The sequence below is a fragment of the Oculina patagonica genome, chromosome 2 (assembly GCF_052425735.1).
Source record: "Oculina patagonica isolate OP01 chromosome 2, crgOcupat, whole genome shotgun sequence".
NCBI lineage: Eukaryota > Metazoa > Cnidaria > Anthozoa > Scleractinia > Oculinidae > Oculina > Oculina patagonica.
In genome coordinates, this window is record NC_135759.1 from 23,002,515 (window position 1) to 23,027,842 (window position 25,328).

Consider the following 25,328-nt stretch of genomic DNA (forward strand, 5'->3'; position numbering starts at 1 on the left):
CATGCAATTATTATTATTTACTGATGAAAACAAAATAAAGAAATGGTTTTTCCACTGTGTTACTCAATGGTTCTGTTGGGGGTATCTTTTTGTTCTAAAACCAAAAATGTCTTACATGTAAAGCTCCATTGTTTTTCTTAACGAATTTTGTCATAATTTTCTACTGAATTTTAATTACTTGGTCTATCTTTTTGTTGAAGGGATAAGTGTATAAGTAATGAGATGAATGATTACATTGTGTAAAATTCGTTGTCTCTATAAATTTGGTTAAGAATTCATAATTTCTTAATTGGCTAAGACAAGCTTTATACCTCATTTCAGTTTGAATTTTAAGTAAATTCTGTTTGGACGAAAATGGGCCACTGTACTGTTAGTAATAGGGTTTCAAGGAAATCACCACTGAAGAGCAATGTCTGTTTTAAACTACATTCTTAAACAGAAAGACGTATTATTACAAAATTAAAAGGGTTTATTTTTCTCTAAATCTGGATACAATTTTTCTTTGATTGAAACCTGCAGATTGTCTGGAAGTCTTGTAAAATTTAGAAAATTCTTTGCAAATTTCATACTCATGTACTAAGAAACTAAAAAAAATTGCATTAATTTTTGAGTCTGTGGTTTCATGATTCCATTTCTAGTGCGTCTTTGTGTTTAATACCTCATTCATTGAATCGCTGTATTTGTAGGGTACGTTTGTGCTTAGTTGCTCAGTTTAGGAAATTGCTTTCTTGGATCGCTTTTTTGGGGGGATAAAACAAAATTGTCATTGTCAGGCCAAGGCGCAATTTAAATATTTACTTGTGTACGCGTTTTAATCGAATTAGCATTTCTTATCGCGACGGTTTGTTTATTCTCAAGGAAAAACAGTGCGTTACACAATTACGCAAACTCAGGGCTTTTTCAAGCGCGCGGGAATTTAGCCCATTTTCAGTCGCGGCAGGATAGTCATAAGTTTATATTTTTGTATCAAAAATTTAGACAATCCTATTTTAGCGCAGCGTTATGACAATGACAGAAATCTATTTGGAGTTAAATGATATGCGTTTTTACTCCTATCGATTGTCTTGATTTATGCGTTCAGCCAAAATTCAGCGTGACGCACGTAGACAAACACTCTTGCATCACGCTAAGGTATAGTCGTTGTGTGACAGCTTAAGTTCGCAAAATTTGAATACAGGAAGAGCAAAGCTTGAGCAACTAAGTACAGTTTGTAACTTGTAAATACTACAGCGAAAACACTGGAGAGGTACAGTAAATTTTATAGCCCAGACATTTAGTTTCAGTGGTGGTTTTACTATTTTGTAAAAGCAGAACTTGGTTTTAGGTCCTGTAATATAGTGTAATCTTTCATGCAACTAGTCTCGCAATATTCTCGAAGGCGGCGTGACAAGTGCGTCGTGTGAAACATTGTGCTGTGTGGCATTAAGTGCAACGGACAATTTTCTTGCGATACAGGTCGTTACTGTTACAGCGGTTGAACAAAGTGGGAACTTAGTTCTACTTTTTGCAGCCGTTGAAGAGACTTGTCTTGCGAGAATTTTGTACGTTGCGCGGGGTGTTACACAGGGTAATGTTTCAAATAACTTGTCACGCCGTTTTCAAGAAGATTGCGGGACAATTTGCGGGACAGATTACACAGTATTACAGGACTTCGTCATGATGAACACAAGTGTTTACCTGGTTAGTTATGATGGATTGCTGGTAAAAACGACAACACAAAAACTGCCTCTGTGTCTCTTTATTTGTGTTTTATTGTTAAAAAAAAAAATAAAAAATCTAGCCGACCATGTCCCTGCGTTTGGGTTGCTTTCACTCTTCTCTTTGGTGAAGTGTTTCTTCTGTTCCTGTTTAATATTCCAACTTTGAAATCCTGGTTTGTTTATCTGATCCGCCATCTTTGATGTCGACACTTGGCACACTTTAATGATATGGCCGTTTGCTCCCAAGTGGAGATGGCATAATGAGAAGAGGTGAGAGCTTGCTCTCCATGCCTCCTCGGTTTCACTCAACTACGTCATTATACCACACCCGTTTGAATTGGAATATTGATTAGCTTTGAGAGCCGTGATTAATATGCGAAAAAAATTTATGCCGAAATAATAAATTTAAGATGCGTGTTTTCAGCAAATATATTTTGAAATTTTCGTCGGAAGGACCGGAAAAACTGAAGCGCTAAACTACAAATCATGTTCAGTACATTTCCATGGATGCCAGGAAAGAATCGAACGCAGAAAACCACTAATCTGACTCCCCGACCAAACCTCCTGTCGACTGTCATCCCACAAACTTCACCAAAAGAACACAAATCATTTGAAACTCTCCCGTCAAAGCTGATACAAGTTTAGGAGTTTTCTATCGCTAAGTTTAAATAAGCAAAAAGTTTTAAATTTTGATACAAGTAATTCGAGGTTTAAACCTAAGGTATTTTAGCGAAAGTATATGGGCGATTTTTGTCTGTTTGCATCATAAAATTGCGCAAAATTTGTTTTGATTATTTATATTCATTTTGAGTCGATAACGTGCTATAAGAAAGGACTTAGAATCGAAGTAGTTTTCGAGGAAATCGCGGTTTAAATACTTTGCGCGTAATTTGCAAGTAGAGAATTTGAGAGTAAATCTTAATTAAATATTCAAGATTTGAATCGAATTAAAATGCAAACACGATGGAATTGTGAAAGCTATTGTTATTGTTATTTTTTATTTTGAATAGCGTAGAACAACGAAGCATTCTCGGAAATTCAGGGGTAGTAAATCGGAGCGAGACGAAGAAAACCGAGCGAAAAAATCGGCTAAAATCGGCGCGACGAAAGATAACGACGCACTGTTCTCACCGTTCGACTTCGTCTCGCCCCGATTAACTGTCCCTGGGTTTCCGAGGATGACAACGAAGTTGAACAACTATTAAAAAATAAATAAGTTCCCTAGGCTTAGTTTTTCTTTGGAAGTCAGGATGAAAAATTGCTTTACGAAATCAAAAATAATCGAACTATATATTATGGTTATAAATAAGTGTTCTGGAAGCTTAGCAAAAAAATTGGTAAGAAATCGAACTGTATATTTGGTCAAAAAATGAATTTCCTTGGTGTAGTTTTGTTTTGGAAGTAATGATGCACAATTGGCCTATGAATTTTCTTAAAAAAGGAGCCATATTAGGTTATAAGATAATTTAGAAATTTAATTTAAAGTTTTGGAAAACGAGATTAACATTTGTTTACAAAAATAAAATAAAGTTCTGAAAGTTTAGTTATGGTTTTGGAAGTCAAGATAAACAATTATCCAACTTTTCGAAGTTTGAAACCGGAAAATTGAAAAATAAGTAAATTAAATTTTCGACAGTCCTAACGAAAGAAGCCTCCTTTGTAGCCGTTACTTGGATTGTCACGCAACACTTCTGGGAGAAGCGTTGCGTGACAACTCATGTAACGCCTGCACGGGAGACTTCAATCTTTAGAATTCCTTCAGATTAACTCATTTCTCAGTTAATCTGAAAATAATAGGAAGAAATAAAGCAATATTTTGGAATTAAAATAAATCGTAATTTTCATTTAATTTTGTTCTGGATTTTATTAGTTATCAAGGACAAGGTGTTATTCAATTTGGTTTGAAAATGTTTTGGTATTTAAATTTAATTCTTAATCTGTTAAACTGAAATTTAAGTTTTATTTTAAGAAAGAAAATTCCTAAACAGGTATCAGCTTTTTCAGAAGAATCCCAGATGACTTAGCTCAATCTAGTGTCGCTTGTGAAATTCCAGTCGAGCCAGATTAGTGGCATTCTTTGTTCTAAACTAACCCTAACATCTAGGAAATGTACCACCCATGACCTGCACTAAAGCACTCCTGTTTTACCTCCCTCACGACAGAAGATTTCTAGATACACTTACTGAAGACAAACATCTTTAAAAGCCAATTGGAATAAAGGTGTGGTATTCTGACGCAGTAAGGTAAAGCCAAAAAGACATGAAAAGCAAACTCTCACCTCCCCTCATGATGCCACCTCCACTTGAGGGCAAACGACCAAATCATCAAAGTGTCCAAGTGCCTCCATCAAAAATGAACGGATCAGATAAACTGACCAGGATTTCTCAGTTGGAATATTGCAGAGGAACATCAGAAACACCCACCTCAGAGCAAGAGCTTCCACAACCCTGCAGGGACGTTGATCGGCTAGATGAAAATCTGACCATTTGTAATGTGTGCAGGTGTGTGGGCCATCTCAGTTCCTGAAAATAATCTAAAATATACTAAGTTCAGTGGAAAATAAAAAATCCACAAAAACAGAATATAAACAAGCTCATTAGCACGGTAAGAAAAAAAAACCTCCCAAACCCACTTATGCCCTTTGAATATCTTACAAATTTACCTCTGTTGTACTAAGAATGTAATGTAAATAACACTATGCTTAAAGACTTTTTTGAGAAACGTAGGATTGCAAAACCAGAAATTTCCTGTAGAAAGTAACTGCCCTTTTACATGTACCTGAAAGAAATAAGATATCTTAAGATGCTATGACTTTGGAAATGCTCAATTGAACCTTAAGAAAAAAAGAAATATCTCTCAGAATACTGAGAGTCTTATATGTAAGGCTAACTTAAAAAAGAACTGCTTAATTCTGTGCTAATGAGCTTGTTGAAGCACCCTTAAACAAGGAAGGCAGAAGAAAGTTATAAGAAAAAAAAATAGGCTAAGAATTTTCTATTTGAAATTTGAAATCGATTGTGCAAAGAATAATAATTTTGTGTATGAATAAATTAATTGAACTTGGGAAATCCTAAAGATCAGTATTGAATTGATTTTTTTTTAATCATGCAATTGAATTAAGTCTGAATAGTTTTTTTGCAGCCAAAAATGTAATAGTTCTATGAAGCCTTCTTTGTTTAAAGGTGAAAAAGTAGTATAATAGTAAAATAATATTGTAGTTTCAAATGCCATCATGCTATTGGTGTATAATTCCTGAAATAATATGTCTAAAACTATTTTAGAGTCAAACAATGTATATTAAAGAATGATTGTATGGCCCTGCCCGAGAAAGTTGTAATTGTTGAGAGAAGAATTGGTGGACAAAGTTAATTTGAAAGCATAAAAATATGAAATAAAGGCCTAGAGCATGATGAACATTGAAACTACAAAGTAATAAAATGTTCTTGAATACAAGTTTCCTATTGAGCAGCTGATTGCCAAAAGCAAGGTTATTTAGATTACGCTGATGGATTTTTCCCAAAATGAAAATGTGAAATTTTTCAAACTGGCAACCTTATTTTGAAACCCTAAATATATATATATATATTAAAAATAGGCTAGAAAAATAAACATTAAAGCACTATTTTGCCCCCATGCTCTGCACTTTGATTACCAGGTAAAAGGATATCAAAAACGTTTTGAATTTAGAAGAATTTAAAATCAATTTTGTTTTTGTTTAAATTCATTTTAAGACAAACAAAAAAAGCATGGCTCGTTCATCTCCACTTGCAAACTTTCATCAATTTCAAATTTTGTTTACCCTTATTATCGGGCCAGCCTGTGGCTCTGAGGACAATATAAATTAACAAAAGTAACAAAACATGACTGTAACAATATTAATGTAAATGTCACTAGGTAAGCATGTTAAACTGCTCAACAGGAACCTTATGCAAAAATGAGATTTCAAACTGAGATTTCATGAGCAAATAAGTGGCACCAGTTTGAGATTAAAGATGTTGACACAAAATCCGACATGTTGCAGGGACATGTCACAGTAACACATAACAGGGCCGAAATCACGACTGAACAAACACAAGAGAATGTAAGCAGGAACATGTTGCAGTGTCACAACATGTTCCTGCTACATTCTCTTGTGTGTGTTCAGTTGTGATTTTGGCCCTGTTAGGTGTTGCTGTGAGATGTCCCTGCAACATGTTCCTTCTTATGTCAGTACCTTAAATGTGTCATAATGTTAATATAGTTTTGGATGTCTTATTTAAATTTTATGGCCTTCATTGATAGCAAACAATAGTATCAAAAATATGAGATGTTCCATTTTTTGTTTAATTAAATAACGGCCTAAATTTAATGTGTACAAAAATGTATTAATTATATTTTAAACATGAAAAAAATGTAATATTGCAATCAATTTTAGTTGATTCGTTAATTTAAAGTAGGCACTGACTGCTTTTGGCAAAATGATTCCAGGGTCTGGGATCAGTAAATATTAATTTAGTATAAAATGTAAAGTATAAAGAGGCCACTCTCTATAGAGAGGAATTTGTAAGCAAGCCACTTATTTGCACATGGATGGCACCGACACACAAAACACACTGGCCAGCATAATACTCTGTTCATTAGTAGTTACATGTGCACCAAAGTGACAACTTTTGGAAACAACTTTTGTATGTAAAATTTACAGGCTTGTAATTGCTGGTTAACCAAGTTGCACAAGCCCTTTGATTGATCGAATGATTGATTGATTGATTGATTGATTGATGATTGATTAAAAGATTGATTGACTGTCAGATTGGATTGGTGATTGATTGATTGATTGATTGATAAATTGATCGATCGATAAAACTTTTTATCACTTTGAGCACATGCAACTACCGGTAGGTAATAAACAATTTACTAAGGTTTACCATGAGTAATCAAAGAAGTTTTTGTTCAGTTTGGCAAAATCAACATCGCAGAGCAATCTTAGCCTAGTATGTCACTCATGGTAAACACTTAGCAATGATAATTCTTAATATTACCTTAACACACGACATATATTTATCATTTAACTTAAGTGCAAGTTATTGATCATCCATCCTCAGTCCTTGGTCTTTGGCCCTTGGTCTTCCTCCTGGGTCTGCAGTCCTGGGTCCTTGGGCCTCCACTGTCAGCCCTGGGTCCACAGTCCTGAGTCCTTGGGTCCACTGTCCTTGGTCCTCTGTCCTGGGTCCTTGGGTCCACTGTCCTTGGTCCTCTGTCCTAGGTCCTTGGGTCCACTGTCCTGGGTCCTCTGTCCTGGGTCCTTGGGTCCACTGTCCTAGGTCCTCGGTCCACAGTCCTGGGTCCACTGTCCTGTTGGTCCTCTGTCCTGGGTCCTTGGGTCCACTGCAGGCCTGGGTCCACCATCCTAGGTTCAAGGTCCTGAGTCCACTGCCCTTGGGTCCTTTGTCCTTGGTCCAAGATCCTTAGTTCCTGAACCGTCCTCCTGGGTTGATCACTGATCTTCCTTCCAATGCCTGCAAAACCAGAATTCAACAAGTAAGTATTTTGAACCTGGACTCTAACATTGAGTGTAAGAGTGTTACACAGAATGACAAGGAAATGTTTTTTGACATTTTCAATTGGTGGTTGATTTTGCAGCCAATTTATGCAAATTCAATATTATAAATATTTAAATACTTAATTTAAAGCATCATGGAATATTGAAGAGAATATAAAATCAAATTTCCATCAGTGAATTAATTCTTTTGTTTTTGGTAAGAACACTGGCACTTGACTTGTTTCGACTCAGTGTAAACAAAGCCCATTTGTTACCAATATTCTACTTCATCAGTTCAAATCCAAAGGGGATCTTTATAATGCACTGAAAGCTTTCTTTATTGTGTGAACCTCACATTCAATACTTATGACCAGAGTTAGTGACCAAGAAAAGTAAATTTATTTTAGGTGGGCCATGGTGGTGGAGTTGTTTCAAGTTCTATTGAGGGATGAAATTTCCAATAAATACCATGATATACACATCTACACGTATGCACTCAGTACTTATATGATTTATCTCAGCATATTATTTTGGATATGCTGTGAGCCAGTTTATATGCCTCTGTGGTTTCTTAGAGGCTTTCTCATCATTTAACATTCACTTATATCAGACTGTTATAAAATTGTTATAATTAGTACAAATTGTTATATTAATATTATATAATTTTATAATATATTATTACAACAATATAAAATAGATTAAATAAACTTACCACGTCCATCCAAAGCCTGTCTGCATATTCCCTTTCTGGTGTGGATGTGTCTGTTATCTTTCTTGTCAGGAATGCACCGTCTTAGCTCTGTCAATCAATAGTTTAACCATATTTTGTTACACATGTAGTTACATGTACACTGTATGTGGGAGTGGCCAAATGGCTTGTGTATTAGACTCTGGATCTGGATGTTGGAGATTCTTGCTTACAGTCAATGTCTTGTGGCATATGTTTTGGCGAGGACATAATACTTGTACTTTTAATTAACTCACAGTGCCTCTCTCCACCTAGGTGTATAAATGGGTAGTAGTTGCACAATCCAGGCAATCTAGTTGGCTAGCTTAAGTGGATTTCATTCACTCACCATGAGTTTTATCTCCTCTGTCTCTCATCCACGTTCCATCTGGCTTTTAGTCTGTGCATCATTTGGTTGGCCTTTAACCTTCCATTTGGTTCAGTTTATTTAAATTTTGTGGTCTCACTTCTTTTATGCCCTGAAGATAAAAAAAAAGTAACTGTTTATTCTCATGAAGTATGATGTATTTAGTTCTACAGGCAGGGTTAAAAACTGGTGGTCGCACGGTCACCACCGGTGATAAAAAAGTGTCCAGGGCCACTAAAAGTTGAGGTTTGATTGCCCGAAGGGCGACTATGAATTAAGAAATACGAAAAGATTAACTATAACAAGAAAATAAAATGTCCTTTTCTTGGAGCACCTTTCTTTTCTTTTCTTTCTTTCCTCAACTCTAAATTCATCAATTGCAGAATATATAAATGTAAAATTCAAAGCAGTTCATGATAGATAAAAGTCAAAAAGTAAAAGTCAGCACAGCGAGTGTAATCATAAGGTTTGGGATTTTGCTTTGGCTTTCTGGGGGCGAAAACTTTTCGGGACATTCACAAAATGGGTACCATGTCTGAAAAAGGGTAGGGAATATTGCATATTTTGGTCTGAAATGGGGAAGAATTTTAAGAAGCACACCCTACACCTCACACAAACTTTTGGACAGAACTCCTCCCTCTCCCCCAGTCTTTGACACCCCTCCACTGAGAATTTCAAGCATGTCACAGCAGAAAAAAAATCACTTCTTATGTTCTCATTGTAAATATAACTGAGACTGACTTTTTGTTTTGTGTGGGGAAGTGGGTGGGTAGAGTGGTCAGGGATGACCAGGGATTGGGGGGGGGGGGGAGCGTGTATAGTCATGGAACAAGACCATGTAGATATGGGCCTTAATTCATCTTACTTTGAGCCATACTTCTTTGAACAGTGTTTTATGGGTCTTTTGAGCCTGTATTATTTCGTTTTCTCCCCAAAATTCGTCAGTTATTGTCGCGTTTTACAAGCACGTGTAAAGCTTCAGTTTGGTTTAAACTATTAAATAATAAAGTTACCTTCAGTTACAGCTGCCCATACAAACGACCTTGCTTGCCTATCTCATCCAAAGCAAACGTGCCCTCGTTGAAAACTCGTCAAAGAACTAAAAGATGGCAAAACTGCACTCCACAGTCAATAAATCCTCTAGCTAGCTGCGCTGGATGTTCAAAACTTCCGCCATCTTTGTTCCTTGCGAGTCTTGGTTCCAGATTTCACACGGTCATACCTAAGAGTTCCGGGGGTGAGAGGGGGCTAGAGAGGGGGAGGGGTGGGGAGGGGACTGGGGACTTCTACTCTTTCTCAATTAGTCCAGTCATTTTACTAAAAATAATGGGTCAACCTGCAACTAATGCAAAGGAGAAATCCAACGGCGACCGAGAAACTATCGTTAATATCATATCAAAAGTCCCAGAAAATCCCGGCAGGGAAAGTCAGAAAAATGGGTTTTTAGAAGCTCCGAGACACGTTTTTAGAGATGAGGAAACGAGGCTGAAAAAGCTTTTCCAAAAATGCGCGTGTTTTCAAAAGTCAAAAATACAACAAATTACACAATATTTCTATAAAATAATAATTTATTCACCAATTATTTAGTCCCGTCGCAACCCAAGGAAATGAATAAGTAAATTGGCTTTTATCGAGCGTTTTTTTTATTTTTAATGAAATTTGAACTTTTAACCTTTCTTCAAAAATAGACAAAGGAAGACGTGTGGAAAGAGAAATAAAAGTATGGCGTGAGACGAATTTACTCGAGGCGGGAGACTCACACCCAAGGGGGGAGCGAGTTTTTTGACGCCATTAACCCAAAAATAAACAATTTTGCTCCGACAGATTTAATCCGATCTCAAAATGGAAAGTTTTGCTCCATCAATGCACTTCTAGCGACGACAGTTAGTCTTCACGAGTATGCGACGTAACACTATCAAAAAGCGAGAATGCAACAGCAGTGAAAGAACGTTTCCCCTATTAAAAAATTCACCCGAGTATTGGAGAGCGACATTCGTGACCAGAAGAGGAGATAAAGCGAGGAGAAGCCCGACCAGGAAGTCGCCGCGAGCCGCGCGAAAAAGAAGGCCCAAGCGCCGGAAAAAAAGAAAACCCCGGGAGGACGCCCCACAGAGCGCGACAAAAAAAGCAAAAGAGCGAGAGAGTGAAGCACCGGAAAAGAACCCAGCAGAGGTGAAAAGGGCCCAGCGCCACACAACCGCACGAGAAGACACCCCGCACGGCCGGAGAGAGAAGGGAGAAAGAAGGCAGAGCGAGCGACACCAGAGGAGATAACGGAAGAAAAAGAAGCGGAGACGAAAGAAAGCCAGACACTCAGCAGGGAAAGGCTACGCCCGCCGAGAGGAAAAAGATACCGCGTAACACCACACGCCCCAGAGGAGTGTTGAGGGGGGTCCGCCCGCCCGAAAATTAAATGCAAAAAGCGATTGTAAATATAAAATGAAAAGGTTTTAGCCGGCGCAGACCCAGAGGAAGATATTAAGAGAAACGAAAGATTGCGGTAAAGCTTCTGTTGCAATTAGTTGCAGGTCCAACCACAAAATGACTGGACTAAATTACTTTCCAAAAATGTATCTTTTTTTAACAAGCACCAAATCGTACTAATCGCGATCAGCATTTTAGTCATTTTGCAAAGAGAAAATTATGGAAGGAGCCTGACCTCGATTTTGTTTGTAAAACCATCGAGGTCAGTTAAACGTTGTTTGTGAAAGACTGATCATGAATAAATGAGAGTGAATGTCCAGCTAGGAAAAAAGCAATTAAAGTAAATACAGTGGAACTTTCAATAAGAAACCACCCGAAATGTCAGGCCTATGTGGTCGCTTACAAGACGTCAGACTATAGGAGGTAGTCGTTTCATGCACAAATGACATCCGCAAACCCAAAAACACTTCCTCGAGAAAACATTAGTAATTCCTTGAAAATGTTAACAAGTCTAACAAAATAAACTAAATGTTAAAATCTTATTTTGGGGTTGTTCTAGGTTGTTTTGTTGTCCGGCGTAGTGTTCCATTGTGCCGGTGTTGCTGGTTTCAGTACATGCCCCCTAAAAATGCTTACAGAGGTCAGAGGAGGTTGGTTGCATGTTGCCTAGCCTGCGAAGCAGCGTTCCGCGAGCGCGAGAGATTTTACCCGCGCGAGAGGGGCGAGAAAAAAAGGAAAAGTAACGGGGAGGGGTGGGTATCTCTCGGGTGCCGCGCGGTCACTAGAGTCTCTCGCGCTCGCACGGGAACGCTTGCTTCGCAGGCTACATGTTGCCGTTATCAGTTTATCACGGTATTTTTGGTCAAAACTGACTAAAATTATAACTAAGTACCTTTGCTCGTTCAAGAAATGTGCCTTAAACACCAAGATGAAATTGACTGGAGCATATCAGTGTACTTTTTAGAGATTTTTCCAAACCGGATAAAACGACAGAATTTGAAAGTCTGCCTGACATTTTTTTTAATTTTAGGTCACAGAGTCAGAGCCTTGTGCATTCATACCTCAAGATTACACCCTTTAATAGCTTCAATGCATTAGTATAGAATTTTTTTTTTTAAAAAAACTAGACTATTAATTTTATGTTTTTTATAGCTGCAAATGTGTCTTTCAGGTTTTGACTTTTCGCCGGTCAAAATGATTCTGAGTGACATGTGTTACCAGTTCTGTTTGATTACGGGATACTCGTTCATAAAGCAACTTTAACTGCTTCATTGAAGGTTCAAACATATAATTTGAACTTCCTTTTCTTCCAAGTCAGTCCAGCCTTTGCTAATTCAAATTCCAGACGTTGGATTAAAACTGGAGTTTCTAAGATAAAACTTTGAAAATCTGGGTACTCGTGTTTTCTTTCCCGTCACGAAGCTTCTACGGCGAGGCTATTCAATCGAACTCGTATTTGGGTAAAAACGCAATTTCAAAATCCATCCCTTTTCCCCTGCTTATTTTTCATACAATCTTCTATTTAGAATCTCTAAATGTCCTTTAGATTAAAAGCAATAAAGATCTCTCAACAGCGAAATAATGTTTTTTTTTTTGTTAAGGTTGAAATCTCTTAAGGTTGAACCTGTGATAACAGTTTAAGGTTATGCCTGATCAACACCTGGTTATTTTACACTTGGATCATGAGATTTCTCTAACTGCCTTAGCAAATAAATGATCCGGATAAGTCAGTTCTCGTCTCAAATCAGTACCAACAATTTAACCAGCACTTATAACGAGTACATGATCTATTTTCATTGCTCTTGTGTCCATCGCCTATGCTTGACTCAACCTTAATGACCCTTAATGACACACCGACAAACTTGTTCCAATACAATAAATTAAGAAACGTCAATAAGATTTGAATATACATTTTGGAGGGCGGAGATATTAGACTTGGATAATCTGTTCCCCACTAGTGGAAATCAGTGAAGCTAAAGTTGTAGCCCATCCAGCAAACAAGAAGAAATTTCCGCTCGGAAAACGCGGAAGTGTTACCAACCAGTCTATGTTTGCAAAACTGGCATAAATATTTATGGCAATAAAGTATTTTTTACAAATGAGGAAAGAATTGCGGATTGCAGAAAAGTGGACATCAAAACGCTGAAGACTTTTTCATCGTGAAATTAACTCGCTAGTGAGAAATTGCAAAAGCGGATAAAACGCTTGAATGCAACGCTTTCAGACGAACTAAAAGACTGAATAAAAAAATAAAAACAAATCAAATCAGGTAACTTCAACCCAAGTTTTACAGAAAACTCACAGGGCAGAGAAGAGATACCTGTTAAGTTGTCACGGGTGACTGGCTGTCAATGATGTAACGAACGATCCAAGCGTTTCTATTGGCTAATCGGTGACAAACATGTTTGTAAAATACAGGATTGCCACCTGCCCTGTCAGTGTTTACACACTGACGTAGTCAACCTTACACGGCGTTCCAAACCAGCGATTAACGTACTCTTTTAGGAATTAGGTAATTTTTAATTCATAAACGGTTCGGAGATCGTAGTTTGACTAGGGTGATCTTTCGTCTAAAAATCTTCAGGGATTCAAGGTAATTATTCGATTTTACACACCGTGTTTAACGATTTGACAGGAGTGGATCTGCGTGGCAAATTATCTTCCGGGTACTCCTGCAATAGGCGCTGGTCGATGACAACTCTACCGGCGACCCTAGATTTTCACTTGTCAACAAAACTTCGCGGTCAAACACGGAGAGACAATCGCCATTTTTGAGATAAGTAGAGCTTGTTTTCCAACTCGTTTGAGTAACACTTTTTCCTGTTCTTTTAAGACGTTAAAGCGAGCCCTGAAGGCCAGCCATTATTTTAACGAAGGTGAGTGAGTTTAGCAAGGGGATAATATTTGCCCCTATAAGACATGTGTGGTCGTAGGACCGGTGACTTCACTCATAAACAGAAAATATCACCCGTTAAGAATTTCCTTGGTTTGTGCCAAGACTCGGCTAAACTACCAAGGAAAACCATGTTATTATAATTAAAGTTCTCTTATTTTTAAAGGCCTTTGCCGATAAAATTATAAAAAGAAGTTGATTTTGTCAATCGTTAATGAAAGTGGGGTGAAGTCACCGATTCTCTTATGGGTCAATTTCCATGGCGGGTCCAATAAATTGTCGCGAATATTTTCCCTACAAATGTAGAAGCTGAAATGATTTTGTAACCTAAAAGAAAGAGAAGATGAACACTTTTTCGTTATTATTACGGAGTGAATTATTTTGTTGCGATTTTAAGTAAGCCCGTTAATAAACTCCAGCAGTGATTGACTACTAGATTCTCTTTACCTAACCACAACAAATTCAAATAAGCATGTCATGAGAATTAAGCTCTCATCCTGTCTGAAATTAATAAAAAAAAATGGTTCGGATAGCCGTAGAGGAAAATCTGAAGTTAATGACAGGACCTGAAGTGTTAATTCTTATAATATGACTTCTGATTCTGTTACAAAAGCCGACATCTTTTACTGATCAAGTTAGACAACCAATAGAATATTTGTGGAAAATTATTGCTGTTAACATTATAATACGTGTTTTTAAAACTGTTCGTGACAACATAATTTTTTTATGGCACCAAACATTTTTCTTGTTTTCAGTTAAGAATGGGATCCGTAGGTAACGAAATCGAAACTTTGACCACAAACCCGAAGATTCTCACTTTATTGTATTGTGTTCATCGTAAATTTTCAGAAGTTCTATCAAATTCTAAAAGTCCACGGTGAAAAATAAATATTACATTAAAGTAATGGTGGTGGTTTTTAACCAAGTAATAAATATTTGCTGTGCTATTCTTACGAAAATAAAAGAGGTTTCTTGGGCGCTTCTAAAAACAATTAGGGATAATCTTCCCAATTTACTAAAAAAAAAATTAGTATATAATATGATGTTCTCGTCCAACGTTGTTTATTATCATTATCATCCATAAAGCGGACCGCTGACCAACCAATATGACAAGAGCAACACTATTGTTGTGCTTCACGTTATTTGTCCTGACACGAGGTAGGTCTATTTTTTTCTCACCATTCTTAATTTCTCGTTTGGTATAACTGGTTTTGCCTGTATCTTTCCTATTCCCTTTTCCACCTCTGATTGACATTATTCCGTCCTGTCTTCATTTCAGCGGCACCAGAGCCCAGCAAACGCGGCTGCTGCGCCCCAGGCCCCGACTGCGATAATCCTTGCCAGGACGGACAGCAGCCAGCTCAGGACGCTCCAGAGCAGGCACCACCCATGGCAGGATACATGCCGGCACCTGACGCCCAACAACAACAGTTCATGCCCGCACCAGAACAACAACAATTCATGCCTGCACAGGACCAACAACAGTTCATGCCGGCGCCTGACCAGCAGCAGTTCATGCCGGCACCGGATCAGCAACAGTTCATGCCTGCGCCACCAGAACAGCAACAAAATGACCAACCAGAGGACAAGAAGCAAAAGCAAAACGACTGCTGTCAGCCAGGACCCAGCTGCTTCAACCCGTGCGCTGCCCCACCTCCTCCACCCAGTTTCTTCGTCCCTCCTCCACCCCCACCCCCAGCGCCCTGTTGCCAGCCAGGTCCTACCTGCATGAATCCTTGTGAAATGCCCCCACCCATGCCTGACATGGGAATGGCAGGATGTTGTGATCCGTCTGTCATGCCAATGTGTGCAAATCCCTGCCCACCCCCTCATCCTCCCAGAACTGCATACGCACCATACCCAGGTGAGTAGAAACAGAGACGGTTATCACAGACCGTTAAATGACTGTCGTTAATCGCAATTTAAAAGCGTTCACATACTGTAAAACCTGTGTTGGTCACTGGCAGGTTTATAACCGCAACATATTTTTTCAAAGCGACCACTTATCTCGCGTAATCTTACTTACCACGATCACTTATCTCGTGTGATAAATTTAAAGAGATAAAAATATAAATAAAAGGCAATGCAAAACGAACAATGTAAATTGTCCCAAGTGTTCATAAGAATAAATGCAATAAAAAATGCGTATTTTGTCGGGACGTTTTGAGGTTAACTACTTTCTTTTGAAAAGGCAACGTTTCTAGGAGTTTTACTGTTCTTCTTCATGCTGTCAGTTGCAAGACGGCGGACCTAACTTTATTTTAAACACAAAAAAGTCCCGTCAAGACGCAAGCTTTAAATTTTTATCTATTTATTTTTCACAATGGAGGTAGAATTTTTAGACAAACCGTAGAAAATGTAATTCAGTTGTTTCAGTTGAAACTTGTAAGCTTTGCATATTACTTTATTCCTAATGAATGGTTCCATGTTCTACAGGTGAAATTACAATGAAACTCAAGCAGCCATGGAAGTCAGAGTATACTGATCACAGCTCTGCTGCTTACCAGATCCTCTCGGGTAACCTTGCTACTGCGGTAAGTTTACCATAAGTTCAGCGGCTCGACAATAAAGCAAGGAGTTTATTACTAGCCCTGGATGGGTTTAAGTCCATTGCAGGTCACGCCAGCCCATTTTGTCATATTGTCTAAGAAATTAATGTTAAATCTGCGTTCCGGCCTAGTGGCCCATGAGACTGACGCTTATCTCGATATCCATAGCATGAAGCGACTAGAAGTTTTTCTACTCCCCTCTGGATGGGATGCTATAGTAGATCGTAAAAAAAAAAAAATAAAAAAAAAAATAATAAAAAAAAAAATATAGTAGATCGTAGGGATACCCCCAGCATTAAATTCGCCGGTACCCATTATACACCTGGGTAAAACGCACTGTGAGAGTAAAGTGTCTTGCGGCAAGCACACAACACAGTGCCCCGGCTAGGGCATGAATCCGGACCGCTAGATCAGGAGTCCAACGCACTAACCATTGCCATTTGTCCAACACGACTACGCGCTTCTCTATGTTCAATAGAAAACTAACACATTATACGTACTTTTTTATACAGATAAAAGCAGCTTTACGAAGAGAAGCCTATGTCAACAATATTTATTTCAGGTAATGTTTCCTAAATTGACTTCGATTTCCAATATTTTAATTTGTTTGTCTTACGCAGTTACCACAATAAGCCTCAAACACCTATCCCTTGCGGGTACAGAATCTAAACGTATCAAGATTGTTGCTACTGGAGAGGGAATCTCCGCTATCAAAAATGGCGAAGAATTAATTTAGAAATTTTGTTTAGGGTCTTTTAAATTTGTTTTAAGTCACAGCTTATGCGATATCGATGTTGATAGCAAAACGTACATCAGACAACCGTAAGTTCAACCTTCTTCCAATAAAAACAAATTGACAAACTTGCAATATTTTTCCAGTATATCCTGAAACTCAAAATTTTGTCACCATCTTTGTCACCATCGTATGACCGAAAGCCAAATCGACACATTTGTTTGATCATACACAAAGAAAATATTAGCCTGAAACACTTGATCGCGTCAAGTGATCATGTCTTACAGGCAAACGTACCACGTGATATACCACGTGATACATATTCAAGCCGTCCATTGTCACAAAACGTCAAAAGAAATTAGCAATCAACAGTGCGTAGCTTCGATCCTTACTTAGCCCAATTTTGTCCATTTACCTTAAAAGGGAAGGATACGTACCCGGCAACCCTTCAACTCAGCCAATCACAGTTGCGCATTTTATGGTCGATGGTGGATCAGATGACGCATCGCTTCTTCAGCAATCCGTAACTCCTGACGAGTCTCTTGGAGATGGACTTAAAGTTTACAAGGATTCATTCAACGCGTACTAGAGACAAAGTCACCGACAACAAGGTGTGGTCATGCTCCCACATGAAACAGCCATCGTTTATTATTTTTTATAGTTTGGATATTATAACTTCAACTTCAACGTGAACTAACCTTTGTGGAATTATTATACGATGAAGGGCCTCCTATATGGTTCTAAGGCAATATTGCTCAAATGTCATTAAGAGAGGTTTTAGTTTTTTTTGACGTCCAATGAATGAACTCTCCCTTCAAATTGGATAAAGAAAATTGAGCATGGGGCATGTTTTAACCAATCAAAGCAAACAGGCTTTTCTTTTATAACCAATAAGAAGCCAAACCAATCGTGTCTGCTGGTTTACGCGCGTTTTTCCACGCGCGTGCCACTTGTTGCATGTTTTTGCTTCGGTTACTGATTGGCTCATTGTGATACGGGCGTGCTGACTAGACAGTTTGATTACTTTGGTTTTCAATTTATACTACAGTCTTGACAAAACCACGCAAGAGGGCAAATCGCCTACAACTGTAATACCTTTATTGCGCAAAACATCAGTAATAAGATAACGTCAAAAATTACTTGAAACCAACAAATACGCTATTTTCTTAAAAAATATATATATCTAAAAGACTGGTTCAGCCATGTTAAAGCTGGTTGTCTACAACATTCTATACGAAATTCTTTTTAGACCTGCCGGACAGAACGATTTGTAATATACTTCATTCGCGTAGTTTTAAGCAAACGTTTCTGTAAGTTGACAATCATGAATTCTTCCATGGACGTAGATTAATTTCTAAGGCAATCGGATTTAGATGTCCTATACACATTTGATTGATGAGAATAACGTCGCTAAAAATATCATGCAAAAAGTTAAATTAAGCAGTTTTACTCAAACTCCCCAATAGAACCTTTTCTCGTCCCGAGGATTTTCTTGGCATTCAAATCCAATATGGCGGTTCGTTTGAAGCACACCGCCACCTTGAATTTAAAAACCGAGAAAGTCCTGGCGACAAGACCTACACAACTAGTCTGTGCGTGGTTAATTATATTTTTGTAAACAAAATAAAAATATTTAATTTTTCAATATCATGTTCTCACTCTCTTGTTTTCTTTACTCGACAGTAAACGACTTGCAGGACAAACAACGACAGAAAAGAACAACGGACTGACATGAATCCATGGTGTGGGACACTACACTGCCTTGTACATAAAGTCCAAATCGACTGACACCGTTTTCTAGGTTTCAAAAGTTTTGTTTGGTGTCGAAATGTGAAGCAATTGTAAAAAATTATTTGCGCTGAAGGACGCGTACATCAAGGAGACAGTTCATGCTCAGTACGTAAAGAGCAAATTGAACCGTGTTATTACTGGAAACACGTATAAAGTATTACGCCAATTTTCTGTCGCAGTATATTTCAATAGAGAGGGATCTTGATATGTTGTACAAAAGCGTTTTTCTTCGCTCATATAATCTAGATAATTCGCGTCCTAGGAAGGCTAGAGATCCAATTCAGGTGTAGTAATTGTGAAAATAAATCGTTCCTTTAAATTAAACACAAAATTCTTAATTAAAACGAGACGATATTTTGCGTCCGCAGGGCACTTTACTACTTTGATTTTAAATTATCAATGGTAATTGGTTTATCTTGCTTCTAAAGCAGTCAAGTTTGGTGTGGTTTTTCTTGCTTTAGTTAAGCTATAAAACACTGTTATAAAATTGCTGCCTCGTCCCCAGGGGTCTTTCTTCTTGGGCGTGCACGGTTTGCTTGTGGGACTGACTAGCTCCCTACCAGGTCACATGTTCTTGCGCTGAGCTTTGCTTATTCATGAAGCTCTTATTAATTTTAACTTTTGCCAATGTTAATATTATACTTTTAGAACGAACGTTAATTTGGAGGACGGGCGATTTACTATCCAAGTGTTTCCGAATGAACACGTACTCGTATTTTCACACAGAGAATTTCCCCCATACATGTCCTATCTGTAAATGATGCCAGTATTGGCGACCACATTGAATTTTGCCACGCGAGCTGTTGTTTAGCAACGCCTCTGACCAGGAAGGCAGGCTCAGTCAGTGCTCGGTTGATGACACAAATAATGACCTCGAAAAAGCCTTATTTAATAATTTTATCTCTTTAACTGTTAACGCTTCTAAAAAAACAACAAAACCAAGATAGCTTGCATTGTTTATTTGTTTTTATGGTTGGAATAGGGAAGATACAACTAAATGAATGAGACATTGATTTAATCCTAATTAACTGAACTACGAACACAACTACGTGAAATTGTCTAAAGGGGCAACCTTGTTGTAAGGATCTTTCATCACCTCCTCCACCCGTTGAGCAGTGGAATGATGAAAGAGACTGGAAACGAGGTTGTTTCTGCATGGAAGTCAATACTTGCCTTCCCCGGGAGGGTCTGGTAAGCATCTTTTGCATCTACTTTGTAGACTTTGGGAAAAAATTCTATAATTAAGAAATGTATAGCCGTAGACGACACACTCTATGTGTTATATTCTATTCTATTCTATTTTGCTCTTTCACTATGCTTTGCTTTGGAACGAAACTTTAGACACGAAGAAAAACTAGACTCTTCTTCTTTTTGACTTTTAACTGTGTGCTATATGGCAAAAACCAACAAACGTACACATTCACGGAAAAGCACTGTTCGCATCGAAACATTCCACGAGCCACTTGCACTGCAGCGAATAACCGTTCGTAGGAGACCAGTTATGACCTTCTTTGCTTGATTATTGCGTCATCCCACGAATCAGAAAACTGTCACAAATCTTGTCAACTGACTCCCCGCTTGTGACGATTCAGGAGTTACACGATCGTGACCTCTTCTTCCACTCACGCTTTTTTTGATGATTATCACGAGGGCGACAATCATCGTATTGACTGGCTGGTCGGTCGACACCTGTTATCACGCCACCATATCGACTCCTCCCTCTGATTTGACGACTCCACTTCCATTGGTCGGGGCCTTTAGTGAGTTGTTTACTTCGCGTCTAAATATTGACAAGTTCTGCGTGAACCTGAATTAGATGAAAGTCTGCACGTTAATAACTATTGCTTGCACTTTACTCGACCTCTAACCAAGTTTGTCTACAAACAACATACCTCTAAAACACTTTGATGACCTGGCACTGCTTAACTTTCTGCCAACTTCCTAATTAACATCATGATACAAAATCCTTTGCGCGAAGTATTCTCACGTCGAAGCAACTCGCATTGCATTGCTTTGACATCGTTCACACGCTGGTAAGTAAGTTTTCTTCAATCGGCTTCAACTCATTTTTTAAACGACAATGTGAATATCAGGAAAATCACTTCTTGCTCAAGTAATTGCAACAGGTTTTGATTACCAGTTTCGGGGCAAACCAACAGACGATATTCATTTCCATTTCGATGAAAAACACCATTGTTACAGGCCAGACGACGTTCGAATAGTATCCCATGATGCATTTCGTTTCATCTTATATTATCACTGCGTACGTGACCTAATCAGTATTGTTTAGCTCTCGCGAAGGAAGAAGCGTTCGCCATGGCGTGTTTCCGGACTAGTTTTGATTCAAAAGCTGCTGCTTTCGAGGAAAACGACTTATTCTACGTTCACTGCGTTTCAGGAAATTCAATGTCACACTGAAAGATTTACCTTGTTTCGCTAGTATACAGAGAAATACATGTTAGTGTTATCGAACAATGGACGAACGTCGAAGAGCTCTCGTTCCTTGACAGTCCGGCTAGATATTTTTGTTGCGGAGTGTTATAGAAGCCCTGTCTTCGGATCGGTTTTCTTTCATTTCTTCTACATCTCTATCGATCTGTGTCTGTCCCTCGCAGTCGGCGGGCTCGTTCGGCGTTTTTAATTGAATAATTTTGACTTATTATTACGTTATTTTTCACCAGTTGTAAGCATTTCACTTATTTGAAGAGTACAGTTATAAAACTACTCGAATTAGTCATTTTGAATTAAATATAAATGGCAATGATGACAAAGCTCACGATAGAGCCCAGCGATTGTTGCCTGAAACAGACATCACACACGCTCGCAACACGCGGCGCTGTTTTCGATCGAAATTCAGTCATCTTGATCGCTGAAAAAGTCATTAAGATGTGGGTACTTCTGGTACTTCTTGCAAGTAGAATAATAGGCCCTATGCAGCGGAGACCCACATTAGTAGAAACCTGCTTATAATCCGAAGAATGTGAATTTTATGACCTGGTCGCGGGCAGTGAACATTTGTGAAGGAAAGCTAATCAAAATAATCAAAATAAAGAGCGTTTTTTAACAAACCACGGTCATAGGACCATTGCAAATCAATGAAAGTATGACAAACGACAAAATAATACAATTTTCTTGCTTTTGACTGGAAAAAAATACGAAATATGCCGTAGAGAAAGCGGCGTTATTTTACGGTGGAATCCGCCATAACTTCGATATTGCGTGAAGTGCGCGGAGAATTGCACCATGGGATACTATTCGAACGTCGCTGGTTACAGGCCAATATTTGCTAGTATCACATGCAGAGTGCTATGTACCTGTAGTCTTTTGCACACATTGCGGACCTATGACAGTTGGCAACTGTATTGTTAGACAAACATTCTCACCTGTCTCTGTTTTTAGTGATGAGCGAGGGTTCCACTCCTTCCATAAGATTCCTGAAGCACTGTGCCATATCCTCTTGTTTCTCCGGAGGCTGCATCGCAATAACATTCCGCTGTAGCTCTTGAAAATACTGAAATAAACCAAACACTCATAAGAATGAAACCGCAAGTACCATTTCAAGTTAATCTACTAAGCAGTGCCCGAACATCAAAACTATTATACTCCCAGATGATTTTCTGTATTCTCATCACCTTACTGTTTGAAAATGTACTAATATCGTAAGGAGAAAATACACGTTAATCGCTCTTAAGAACGAATGGATTTTAAAATCAAGGAGCAATGAAAGCAAGATGATGAAATATTAAGTTCTACTAAGTTATGTACTCGTTATCTTACCTTCTCATTCAACAGAATAAGGCCGAGTAGGGGCCTGGACATCGACCACTAAAAGAAATAAAAGAAAAAGTTTTAGAGGTTTAACTCTATTAAAATCCTGGACACAGGAAGAGCCACATGGCTGATTTCTGGCGGTTTTCGTAATTTTATTGACAGTATTTGTGCTTTGCGATTGTTGTTCGACAAATCGGGAGTAAAGATAGGGATTCGTAGGAGTTATTCATCCCACTTTTTTTGCAGAGGTTAGATCAAAATACCTCTCGAAATACTAGTCTTGCAAACGACAGCGATTTATTTTCATCCTCACCTGATTTTTACAATCCTCAAACATGACGATGTTCAATACAGTCGACAACATCTACAAGTTGAAATGAAAACGAAACAAAAATATGAAAAAACAGAATCATTATTAACACCATGTATCTAGCACAACAAATAACTAGAACTAAATACAGTCGACAATCTACAAACGGGCACCTCCCGTGTGCGGACACTTCGTTACGGTCCCTGCCACTAACAAGCAAGTCTTAACTTCCCATAAGCGGACACCTCCCGTGTGTAGACACTACAATAACTTTTTTAACCTTTTGGTGTCCGCTAATGGAAGGTTTGACTGTAGATAAGAAGACTTCACCATGCACTGACCTGTTGTATCATTTCAGGGTGGGACAAACATGGCGGCTGTGCGTCCATTCCCGTTGGGTTTTTCTTCCGTCTTTTCGAGAGCATTTTGAACAAGTGTGTCACTACAAAGTCTAGCGTACCGCAACATCCTGTGCATACCATTATATCTACAAAACGACACAAAAGGAAGTAGGTCATGCTATAACAGCACTTGAACAGTTGTCAGGCTTTCACGATAAAAGCGGTACAGAACGAGGCACCTCGCCCTGGGACGATTTTTTCCTTTTCACTTGACATTTCTGTAAAGAATTTGTTGTTCCAAGTTACAACCAATGGCCAAAGTAAATCTCCTTGGCACTAGGGTTCAAAGTTCCTTGTTCCAAGACTCGACTACAACATGATTCAACAAAAATCTTACATAAGGCAAGTTATTTTACATAAGATCAGGTGACTCGAAATGTCAATGTTATTTGAGGGGGGTCTCCATAATTCCGCACAGTTTCCATCGACTAAATGTGAACCGTAGTAGTGTGAGAAAAACGTCTTTTTGAGTTTCTCCCAACAGGAGTTGAAGCCAAGACGTTCTAACATAGGCCTGACGTTCAACCCCTGAGCTACAGGAACAAATCGTGGGAGCCACACCATATAAAGAGGTTCTATTGGGACAAACGTCCTGCATACTGCTAGAATAAGTTTTGTGAATTTTGTCAGTTAACTATTTTCTTCAGAATTGCACTTCATTGTCTATAATCTGTCACAAGCATTTTAGTTTGTAGCGGCTGTGGTGTTCACTGGGGGTTTAGTGCCAGGGAATTACTACTGACATGCTACAGTAGAGCGGTTTTCACTTGAGTGTCGAAAGTTAATTGCGTTTGCTTTGGTTTTGCATTTCTACGCTTAGTGATTGGCTTAAAAATCTCGCGCCACTTTCTCAGCCAATCAGAACTAAAACCAAAACCAATCGTGACTCGCTCGCGCACCTTTTCCCGCGCTTCGTACCAGCTACATGTATTTGCTTCGTGTTTTGATTGGTTCACTGGATTGTCTATGTCCTTTGTAATTGGCCAGAGTAATTACTTTGGTTTTGGTTTTACGACACTCAATTGAAAACTGCTCTATCAAAAACCAGCGTAAAACAAACTTCTTACCTAAAGCTGTGAGGCCCTCCAATATGGAGGATAATATATACATAAATACCTATAAAAAGACAAGAGCAAAGAGGAGTAAATAACTGCAAATAATTCCCTAGACAAACAGCATTATGACTAGACGACAGCACTGAACAGTTCAACTCAACCTCTTCTCTCACTCTACACACTTTCTTGATGTGCTCTGATGGCGGACTAGCACTTCCAACGTAAAGACAAACGGTGATGCAAGTGGGCGCAAGTAGTCGCAAGTTGAATTTGCGCACAGACTTGCGTCGGCTGGCCAAACGGACTCGCAATTTTACTCGCACGTGCACGCAAGTTGTCAAAAAGGCCATTTCAATGCTACTACACGCGCTGCAATTCAGTATCTGAAAGCAGCAAGACTTGCGTTGGGTGGCCAAACGGTGAAAAACTTGCGCGGACTTGCGTGCAAATTTGATCTTGAACAAAGTGAACGCAAGTCATCGCAAGAAAACATGCGTCCACTTACGTCTCCGTTTGGCCAGGTCTTAAGATTCCCAAGTCTTCAACGCCCAGCCACGTTGGTTATTGACCAAGGATTGTCACATGTAAGCCGATGCAACACGCACGGCAATTTCTAATCCACTTAGTTCTCTCTCACTCACCCCTATCCCTCGCACCCTACGGCACAACTTACTTGAGGTTCAAGGCTACTTAGAAAATTCATGTGATCCTGAGCTAGAATTTCCAACAACCCGTAATAGGACTGACTCAGTTTTGGATATTCCTGAAAAAGAAGGAAATTGGATTGATAACCTGGAGGTATGCTAGCACTGTAAAAGATTTGAAGAACAAGTCTGGTGAAAAAGAGTTAAGGAGTGAATTTCACTTGAGCGATGTAAGTTATTCGCATTTGCTTTGGTTTTGCCGGCAATACAGTTAACTCTCTCTAAGGCGGACACCTTTGGGACCGGCCGCAGCTGTCCGTGTTAGAGAGGTGTCCGCTCTGTAGAGAGTTGAGGTAACATGACACCAGTAATTCTGAGATAATAAAGCTAAACCTTTGCACAATGCAACAAACCTTTGCTAACTGCAACAAGACTAAAATAATAA

The 25,328-nt window shown here is 38.7% G+C and overlaps 3 protein-coding genes across 4 annotated transcripts in view; 1 reads left to right on the forward strand and 2 right to left on the reverse strand.

Moving 5' to 3' along the window:
- Positions 1-6,080: 6,080 nt before the first annotated feature.
- On the reverse strand, positions 6,081-9,506 carry LOC144643613 (uncharacterized). Of its 2 annotated transcripts, XM_078502920.1 has the most exons (5): positions 9,326-9,506; positions 8,295-8,424; positions 7,931-8,017; positions 7,069-7,195; positions 6,081-6,996 (listed from the first exon to the last, which is right to left on the reverse strand). In XM_078502920.1, the coding sequence occupies exons 2-5, from the start codon at positions 8,320-8,322 to the stop codon at positions 6,939-6,941; spliced, it is 300 nt and encodes a 99-aa protein (XP_078359046.1). In that variant the 5' UTR covers positions 8,323-8,424; positions 9,326-9,506; the 3' UTR covers positions 6,081-6,938. The 2 variants fall into 2 exon arrangements, with proteins under 2 accessions (XP_078359046.1, XP_078359045.1); XM_078502919.1 differs by having other exon boundaries at positions 6,081-7,195.
- A 3,681-nt stretch (positions 9,507-13,187) lies between these two features.
- Positions 13,188-19,065, forward strand: LOC144643599 (uncharacterized). The gene is made up of 8 exons (XM_078502901.1): positions 13,188-13,329; positions 13,570-13,612; positions 14,716-14,787; positions 14,909-15,493; positions 16,066-16,163; positions 16,691-16,740; positions 17,335-17,522; positions 18,595-19,065. Exons 3-7 carry the CDS (start codon positions 14,736-14,738, stop codon positions 17,498-17,500), a joined length of 951 nt encoding a protein of 316 aa, XP_078359027.1. The 5' UTR covers positions 13,188-13,329; positions 13,570-13,612; positions 14,716-14,735; the 3' UTR covers positions 17,501-17,522; positions 18,595-19,065.
- A 580-nt stretch (positions 19,066-19,645) lies between these two features.
- The window catches only part of LOC144643598 (exportin-7-like), a 48,508-nt gene continuing 42,825 nt past the window's right edge, over positions 19,646-25,328 (reverse strand). The window contains exons 29-35 of the mRNA XM_078502900.1: positions 24,913-25,002; positions 24,252-24,300; positions 23,125-23,270; positions 22,787-22,837; positions 22,480-22,527; positions 22,086-22,213; positions 19,646-20,509 (exon numbers count right to left, since the gene is read on the reverse strand). Coding sequence (XP_078359026.1) covers positions 20,398-20,509; positions 22,086-22,213; positions 22,480-22,527; positions 22,787-22,837; positions 23,125-23,270; positions 24,252-24,300; positions 24,913-25,002 — 624 coding nt within the window. The 3' untranslated portion in view covers positions 19,646-20,397. The remainder of the gene's footprint in view (positions 20,510-22,085; positions 22,214-22,479; positions 22,528-22,786; positions 22,838-23,124; positions 23,271-24,251; positions 24,301-24,912; positions 25,003-25,328) is intronic.